The 8,834-nt window shown below is 47.8% G+C and overlaps 1 protein-coding gene across 1 annotated transcript; it reads right to left on the bottom strand.

The window, feature by feature from the left end:
- Positions 1-3,641: 3,641 nt before the first annotated feature.
- Positions 3,642-7,942, bottom strand: LOC117009838 (RING finger protein 39). Its single transcript, XM_033084214.1, has 2 exons — positions 7,480-7,942; positions 3,642-3,736 (listed from the first exon to the last, which is right to left on the bottom strand). The coding sequence occupies exons 1-2, from the start codon at positions 7,899-7,901 to the stop codon at positions 3,673-3,675; spliced, it is 486 nt and encodes a 161-aa protein (XP_032940105.1). The 5' UTR covers positions 7,902-7,942; the 3' UTR covers positions 3,642-3,672.
- Between the last annotated feature and the right edge of the window lie 892 nt (positions 7,943-8,834).

Below are 8,834 nucleotides of genomic sequence, written 5' to 3'. Positions count from 1 at the left end.
CCCCCAAATTCCCCCTGAGACCCCCTGAGACCCCCCCAATTTGTCCCCCCAGGCTGCTGCATCTACGAGAAGCCGCGAGCGTTCGGCGAGAGCTCCTCGGAGAGTTCGGGCCCCGAGGAGGAGGAGGGGGAGGGGGAGGGGCAGGGGGGGGTGGGGGAGGGGCAGGGGGGGGTGGGGGAGGGGCAGGGGAGCTGTGGCCACCAACGCTGCGTGCGGGGCCACAAACGGAGCCGGGCCCGCAGGGGGGGGGGAGGGGCGGGGGGAGGGGGTGGGGGAGGGGCGGGAGCCCAAACTCCGCCCCCTGCCCCTCCCCCCACGGCCATGGAGCACTGAGGGGTGGGGGAGGGGGAGGGGGAGGGGGAGGGGAACGCCCGGAATTCACAGAGGGAGTTTGGGGGGGTTGGGGCAGAAATTGGGGAGTTTGAGCTCGAAATTCTGGGATTTTAGTGCCAAAATTTTGGAATTTTAGCCTGAAAATTCTGGGATTTTAGCCCAAAAAATTCCAGGGGTTGAGCCCCAAAATTGTGGAGTTTGAGCCCAAAATTTTGGGGTTTTAGCTCCAAAAATTCCAGAGTTTGAGCCCAAAATTCTGGGATTTTAGGGGCAAAAATTGCAGAGGTTGAGCCCAAAATTCTGGAATTTTTAGCTCCAAAATTGTGGAGTTTGAGCCCAAAATTTTGGAATTTTAGCCTGAAAATTCCAGGGTTTGAGCCCAAAATTGTGGATTTTAACCCCAAAATTCTGGGATTTCAACCCAAAAATTCTGGGATTTTAGGGCTGAAAATTCCAGGGTTTGAGCCCAAAATTCCGGGATTTTTAGCCCCAACATTGTGGAGTTTGAGCCCAAAATTTTGGAATTTTAGCCTGAAAATTCTGGGATTTTAGGAGCAAAAATTTTGGAATTTTAGCCTGAAAATTGTGGGATTTTAGCCCAAAAAATTCCAGGGGTTGAGCCCCAAAATTGTAGAGTTTTAGCCCAAAATTCTGGAATTTTTAGTGCCAGAATTCCAGGGGTTGAGCCCCAAAATTGTGGAGTTTGAGCCCAAAATTCCAGGATTTTAGGGGCAAAAATTGCGGAGGTTGACCCCAAAATTTTGGAATTTTAGCCTGAAAATTCTGGAAATTTCAGTGCCAAAATTTTGGAATTTTAGCCTGAAAATTCTGGGGTTTTAGCTCCAAAAATTCCAGGGGTTGAGCCCAAAATTTTGGGACTTTTAGAGCCAAAATTGTGGAGTTTGAGCCCAAAATTCTGGGATTTTAGGAGCAAAAATTGCAGGGGTTAAGCCCCAAAATTGTAGAGTTTTAGCCCGAAATTCTGGAATTTTTAGCCCAAGAATTGTGGAGTTTGAGCTTAAAATTCTGGACTTTGAGTCCCAATATTTTGGGGGTTTCAGCCCTAAAATTGTGGAGTTTGAGCCCAAAATTTTGGAATTTTAGCCTGAAAATTCTGGGATTTTAGGAGCAAAAATTCCAGAGTTTGAGCCCAAAATTCTGAGATTTTTAGTGCCAAAAATTCCAGGAGTTTGATCCCAAAAATTTGAGATTTTCAGCCCTAAATTTGTGGAGTTTGAGCCGAAAATTCTGGGATTTTAGGGCTGAAAATTCCAGGGGTTGAGCCCCAAAATTGTGGAGTTTGAGCCCAAAATTCCAGGATTTTTAGCTCCAAAAATTCCAGGATATGAGCCCAGAATTTGGGAGTTTTAGCCCCAGAATTCCAAGGTTTTGAACCCCAAAATTCTGGGGTTTTTAGTGCCAAAATTCCGGAGTTTTAGCCCAAAATTCCTGCCCCCCCCAATCCTGGAGACCCCAAAAATGGGAACTGGGACCCAAAAATAAACAGCTGGACACATCTGGACACCCCAAAATTCACAGCTGGACCCCAAAATAAACAGCTGGACACCCCAAAAAGGGGAACTGAGCTCCCAAAAGTGACACCTGGACCCCAAAAGTGACACCCGGACACATCTGGACACCCCAAAAATAGACACTGATACCCCAAAAATGACACCTGGACTCCAAAAATGACACCTGGACACCCCAAAATTCACATCTGGACTGGAACAATGGACACCTGGACCCCAAAATGACACCTGGACACCCAAAAGTGACACCTGGACACATCTGGACATCCCAAAAATGGACACTGAGACCCTAAAAACAACACCTGGACCCCAAAATTCACACCTGGATCACAAAATTCACATCTGGACACCCCAAAAATGACACAGGGACCCCAAAAACAGAACCTGAGATCCCAAAAGTGACACCTGGGCACATCTGGACACCCAAATAAACACCTGGACACCCCAAAAATGGAAACTGGGACCCTAAAATGAACATGTGGACCCTAAAACCAAAACCTGGGATCCCAAAATGACACCTGGACACCCCAAAAATGGAAACTGAGACCCCAAAAATGACACCTGCATCCTAAAAATGACATCTGGACACAGCTGGACATCCTAAAATTCACACCTGGACCAGAAAAATGATATCTGGACACATCTGGGCTCCCAAATAAACATCTGGACACCCCAGAAATGGGAACTGAGATCCCAGAATGACACCTGGACCCCAAAATTCACATCTGGGTCACAAAAATGGACACTGGGACCCCAAAAATGACACCTGCATCCTAAAAATGACACCTGGACACATCTGGACCCCAAAATTCACACCTGGACACCTCAAAAATGACACCTGGACCCGAAGAACAAAACCTGAGATCCCTAAATGACACCTGGACACATCTGGACATCCCAAAAATGGACATTGAGACCCCAAAATAAACACCTGGACCCCAAAATTCACACCTGGATCACAAAATTCACACCTGGACACCCCAAAAGTGACACAGAGATCCCAGAATGACACCTGGACACATCTGGACATTCCAAAATTCACATCTGGATCCAAAAAATGGACACTGGGACCCCAAAAATGACACCTGGATACATCTGGACACCCCAAAAATGGAAACTGAGACCCTAAAAACAACACCTGGACACCCTAAAAGTGACACCTGGACCCCAAAATAAACAGTTGGAGACATCTGGACACCCAAAAATGGACACTGGGACCCCAGAAATGACACCTGGACACACCTGGACCCCAAAATTCACACCTGGACACCTCAAAAGTGACACTGGGACACATCTGGACACCCCAAAATTCACATCTGGGTCCAAAAAAATGGACACTGGGACCCCAAAAGTGACACCTGGATACATCTGGACTCCAAAATTCACATCTGGACACCCCAAAAGTGACACAAGATCCCAAAAATGACATCTGGACACCCCAAAATTCACACCTGGACCCCAAAATAAACATCTGGACACCCAAAAAATGACACCTGGACACATCTGGACTCCCAAATAAACACTTGGACCCCAAAAAATGGACACCGAGACCCCAAAATTCACACCTGGACTCCCTGAAAGTGACACCTGGACACATCTGGACCCCAAAATAAACATCTGGACACCCCAAAAACGACACCTGGACCCCAAAAATGACATCTGGACACATCTGGACACCCCAAAAATGGACACTGAGACCCCAAAATTCCCACCCGGACACCCCCGGCCCCTCCCCCACCCCGCCCCTCCCCCATTAAAGCCGCACCGGGATCGATTTTTGGTTTTTTTGGTTTTTTTTGTTTTTTTGTTTTTATTGGGGAGGGTCCCGCGGGGGTGGGGGAGGGGCGGCGTCCGCTCGAAGTTTGGCCCCGAGGCTGCGGGGAGAGAAAGGGGGGGAGGGGTCACCAAAAAATCCCGAATTTTTTTGGATGGGGAGACACAAAAAACACAAAAAAAAAAAATCCCAAATTTTTTTAGAGACGATAAAATCCCCAATTTTTTTTTTTTTTTTTGGAGGATACAACAAAAAAAAAACCACCAAAAAAATCCCTAAATTATTTTTGAGGAGCAGAAAAAAAATCCCCAAATTTTTTTGGGGGGAAGGGAGAGGCAAAAAAGCCAAAAAAAAAAAATTCCCAAGTTTTTTTTAGGGATGACAAAAAAAAAAATCCAATTTTTTTTTTTAAGGGGACACAAAAAACACAAAAAAAACCTCACCAAAAAAATCCCAAAATTATTTTTAGGGCACAAAAAAAATCCCAAATTTTTTTTGGATGGGGAGACAAAAAAAAAAACCAGAAAAAAATTTCCCAATTTTTTTAGAGACGATAAAAAGAATCCAAATTTCTTTTAGTGGGGGGAGACACAAGAACCACAAAAAAAATCCCAAATTTTTTTAGGGGATGACAAAAAAAAATCCCTATTTTTTTTGGGGTGGAAACACAAAAAAAAACCAAAAAAAAAAAACCAAGATTATTTTTGGGGATGACAAAAAAAAATCCATTTTTTTTTTTTAAGGGGACACAAAAAACACAAAAAAACCCACAAAAAAAATCCCAAAATTATTTTTAGGGCACAAAAAAAAACTCCAAATTTTTTTGGGGGGAGACACAAAAAAACCCACCAAAAAACCAAAAAAAAAAATCCCAATTTTTTTTGGATGAGGAGACAAAAAAACACAAAAAAAATCCCAAATTTTTTAGGGGATGAAAAAAAAAAATCCCAAATATTTTTTAGAGACAACAAAAAAAATCCCAATTTTTTTTTTTGGGGGGAGGGAGACACAAAAAACACACCAAAAAAATTCCAAAATTATTTTTGGGACACAAAAAAATCCAAATTTTTTTGGAAGAGACACAAAAAATCCCCCAAATTTTTTTTTTTAGGGGCACCAAAAATTCCCTTTTTTTTTTTTTTTGTTTTTTTCCCTTTTTTAGGGTTGGTTTTTCTTTTTTTTTTTTTTTTTTTTTTTTTGGGGGGGTGGGGGAGGGGCCCGGGAAGCATCAAAACAAAAATGTCACCCCCCAAAAATGTCACCGGGCCGGGCGGGGCGGGGGCGGGGTCGCCCCGGGGAGGGGGAGGGGAGGGGCGGGGACACCCCGGGAATGCCAAAAATGAACCCCAAAAATCCCAAAAATGAACCCCAAAAATATAAAAAATGAGCCCCAAAAATAAAAAAAAATGAACCTCAAAAATCCCGAAAATGAACTCAAAAAATCCCGCAAAAATCACCCCAAAAATCAAAAAAATGAACCCTAAAAAATCAAAATATGAGCCCTAAAAATCTGAAAAATGAGCCCCAAAAAATAAAAAAAATGATCCCCAAAATCCCAAAAATGAGCCCCAAAAATTAAAAAAAAAATCACCCAAAAATCTGAAACATTCACCCCAAAATTCTGAAAAATGAGCCCAAAAATTTTAAAAATGAGCCCCAAAAATCTCGAAAATGAGCCCCAAAAATAAAAAAGAGCCCCAAAAATCTGAAAAATGAACCCCAAAAATAAAAAAATGAGCGTCAAAAATAAAAAAAAGGAGCCCCAAAAATCCCAAAAATGAGCCCCAAAAATTAAAAAAAACCACCTCAAAATTATGAAAAATGAGCACCCAAAATTAAAAAAAAAACCACCCAAAAATCTGAAAAATTCACCCCAAAAATAAAAAATAATGAGCCCCAAAAATAAAAAGAACTGAGCCTCAAAAATTTTAAAAAAAGAGCCCCAAAAAGTAAAAAATGAGCCCCAAAAATGAACCCCAAAAATCCCAAAAATGAGCCCCAAAAATAAAAAAAAAATAAAAATCCCAAAAATATCAGCCCAAAAATTAAAAAAAAATCACCCAAAAATCTGAAAAATTCACCCCAAAATTCTGAAAAATGAGCCCCAAAAATGAGCCCAAAAATTATAAAAATGAGTCTCAAAAATCTCGAAAATGAGCCCCAAAAAATATGAAAAATGAACCCCAAAAATTGAAAAAGTCACCCCAAAAATTAGAAAATATGAGCTTAAAAATTTTAAAAATGAGCCCCAAAAATAAAAAAACTGGGCCCCAAAAATCATCCCAAAAATAAAAAAAAAAGAGTCCCAAAAATCACCCAAAATTCTGAAAAATTCACCCCAAAATTCTGAATAATGAGCCCCAAAAATCCCGAAAATTCACTCCAAAAATCCTCCAAAAAATCCCCCCAAAATTCTGAAAAATTCACTCCAAAAATCCGAATAATTCACCCAAAAAATCCCCCAAAATTCACCCCAAAAATCCCCCGAAATCCCAAAAATGAACCCCAAAAATCCCATAAATTCCCCCAAAAATCCCCCGAAAATCCAAAAAATTCACTCCAAAAATTCCCCCCAAAATCCCAAAAATTCCCCCCAAAAATCTCAAAATTCCCCCCAAAAATCCCACAAATCTCCCCAAAATCCCAGAAATTCACCCCAAAATTTTATCCCAAAATCTCCCAAATTCCCCCAAGATTTCCCCAAAATTCCCCCGAATTTTCCCCGAATTTTCCCAAAATTTCCCCCCAAAATTTTCCCCAGAATTCCTCCCAAACTCCCCCAAATTCTCGGAATTCCCCAAATCCTCCCCCGTCCCCTCAATGTCCCCAAATGTCCCCAAACCCCCTCAGTGTCCCCAAATCCATGTCCCCTCTATTCCTTCCATGTCCCCAAACCTCTCCCGTGTCCCCAAACCCCCAAATTCCGTGTCCCCAAATCTCAGCCAAGTCCCCAAATCCCTTCAATGTCCCCTCTGTCCCCTCAATGTCCCCAAATCCCTTCAATGTCCCCAAACCCCTACCGTGTCCCCAAAGCTCTGTCCCCCCCATGTCCCCAAAGCCCCAAAACTCTGTCCCCTTCGTGTCCCCAAATCCCTGTCCCCGGTGTCCCCTCCTTGTCCCCGGTGTCCCCTCTCTGTCCCCAAATTCCTCCCGTGTCCCCAAACCCCCAAATTCCGTGTCCCCAAATCTCACCCAAGTCCCCAAATCCCTCCATGTCTCCTCTGTCCCCTCAATGTCCCCAAATCCCTTCAATGTCCCCAAATCCCTCCCGTATCCCCAAATCTCTGTCCCCTCCATGTCCCCCTGTCCCCGCCAAATCCCCTTCCTGTTCCCAAATCCCTGTCCTCTCAATGTCCCCAAACCCCTCCCGTGTCCCCAAATCCCCAAATCTCTCCCGTGTCCCCAAATCCCTCAATGTCCCCCCTGTCCTCTCAATGTCCCCGAATACCCCCTCTGTCCCCAAATCCGCCCCGTGTCCCCAAACCCCCAAATCCCTGTCCCCTCCATGTCCCCAAATCCCTGTCCCCGGTGTCCCCTCCCTGTCCCCAAATCTCTGTCCCCTCCTTGTCCCCAAACCCCCAAATCCCCGTCCCCAAATCCCTCAATGTCCCCAAATCCCTCCATGTCCCCTCTGTCCCCTCCTTGTCCCCAAACCCCTCCCGTGTCCCCAAATCCCTCAATGTCCCCAAATCCCCAAATCCCTGTCCCCTCCGTGTCCCCAAACCTCTTCCCCGTGTCCCCAAATCTCTGTCCCCCCTGTCCCCTCCATGTCCCCAAATCCCTCCATGTCCCCAAACCCCTAAATCTCTGTCCCCAAATGTCCCCAAATCCCCAAATTCTCACCTGCACCTGCGGGCTCTGCGCCGTCCCCTCGCTGTCGCGATGTCCCCGGGGCTGTCGCCAGCGCTGTCCCCTCTGTCCCCGCTGTCCCCTCTGTCCCCTCTGTCCCCCCGTGTCCCCGCTGTCCCCAATGTCCCCGCTGTCCCCTCGAGCCTCCGCACGATCCGCGCCTCCACCGCCAGCGCCACCGCGGAGCGAACGCGGCCCCGAGCGCAGGGACGGCGACAGCGGGGACAGCGCGGGGATGTCGCGATGTCGCCGCCCGCTGTCGCGATAGCGTCGGGGCCCAGCAGGCAGCGGCGACAGCAGCTGTGCTCGCACGGGAGCAGCACCGGGTCCCGCACGGCGCCACCGCAGCCCGGACACGCGGTGGCCGCGGCCAAGCGCGACAGCTCGCCACGCTCCGGCCGGAGCGGAGGGGACATCGCGACAGGGACCGCGACAGCGACAGCGACAGCGACGGCGGCAGAGACAGCGACAACAACGGCGACAGCGGCAGGGACAGCGACGGCGACAGCGGGGACAGCGATGAGGACAGCGGTGGGGACGGCGACGGTGACAGAGACGGCGACAGCAGCGGCGACAGGGACGGCGACAGCGACGGGAACGGCGACGGAGACAACGATGGGGACAGCGACAGCGGCAGGGACGGGGAGGGGACAGTGACAGGTACGGGGAGGGGACAGGACACGGGGGTGGCACCGCTGGGGACAACAACAGGTGCAGGGAGGGGACAGTGACAGGTACGGGGAGGGGACAGGACACGGGGGTGGCACCGCTGGGGACAACAACAGGTGCAGGGAGGGGACAGGAACAGGTACGGGGAGGGGACAGGGGAGGGGACAGGGGAGGGGACAGGACGCGGGGATGGCACCGCTGGGGACAGGAGGGGACAGCGACAGGGACACGGGAGTGGGACAGGGAGAGAGGTGGCACCGAAGGGGACAGGGACGGGATGGGATAGGACAGGGAGGGGACAGTGACAGGAACGGGGACACGGAGAGGGGAGGGGACAGAACACGGGGATGGCACCGCTGGGGACAACAACAGGTACAGGGAGGGGACAGGAACAGGTACGGGGAGGGGACACGGAGGTGGCACAGGTGGGGACAGGAGGGGACAGGGAGAGCGGACAGGGACAGGGACAGGACACGGGGGTGGCACCGAAGGGGACAGGGAGGGGACAAAGGCGGGGACGGGAAATAATTCGGGAATTTATTTGGGAATTAAATCGGGAATTTGGGGACGGGAGGGACACAAAGGCGGGGACAGGGAGGGGACACGGGAATCTGGGAATAAATTTGGGAATTTGGGAATTCGGGGGATTAATCAATTTGGAAATTAATTTGGGGATTAAT

This window comes from Catharus ustulatus, chromosome 36 (assembly GCF_009819885.2).
Source record: "Catharus ustulatus isolate bCatUst1 chromosome 36, bCatUst1.pri.v2, whole genome shotgun sequence".
NCBI classification, from domain to species: domain Eukaryota; kingdom Metazoa; phylum Chordata; class Aves; order Passeriformes; family Turdidae; genus Catharus; species Catharus ustulatus.
Note: the sequence above shows the minus strand (reverse complement) of the source record. Positions and strands in the feature narration are given on the sequence as shown.

Excerpts from the sequence above, each read along its gene's own strand:
- LOC117009838 (XM_033084214.1), bottom strand. The coding sequence starts at position 7,901 with ATGTCCCCTCCGCTCCGGCCGGAGCGTGGCGAGCTGTCGCGCTTGGCC. Across the intron at positions 3,737-7,479 it reads CGCAGAGCCCGCAGGTGCAG|CCTCGGGGCCAAACTTCGAG; the intron begins GTGAGAATTTGG and ends CTCTCCCCGCAG.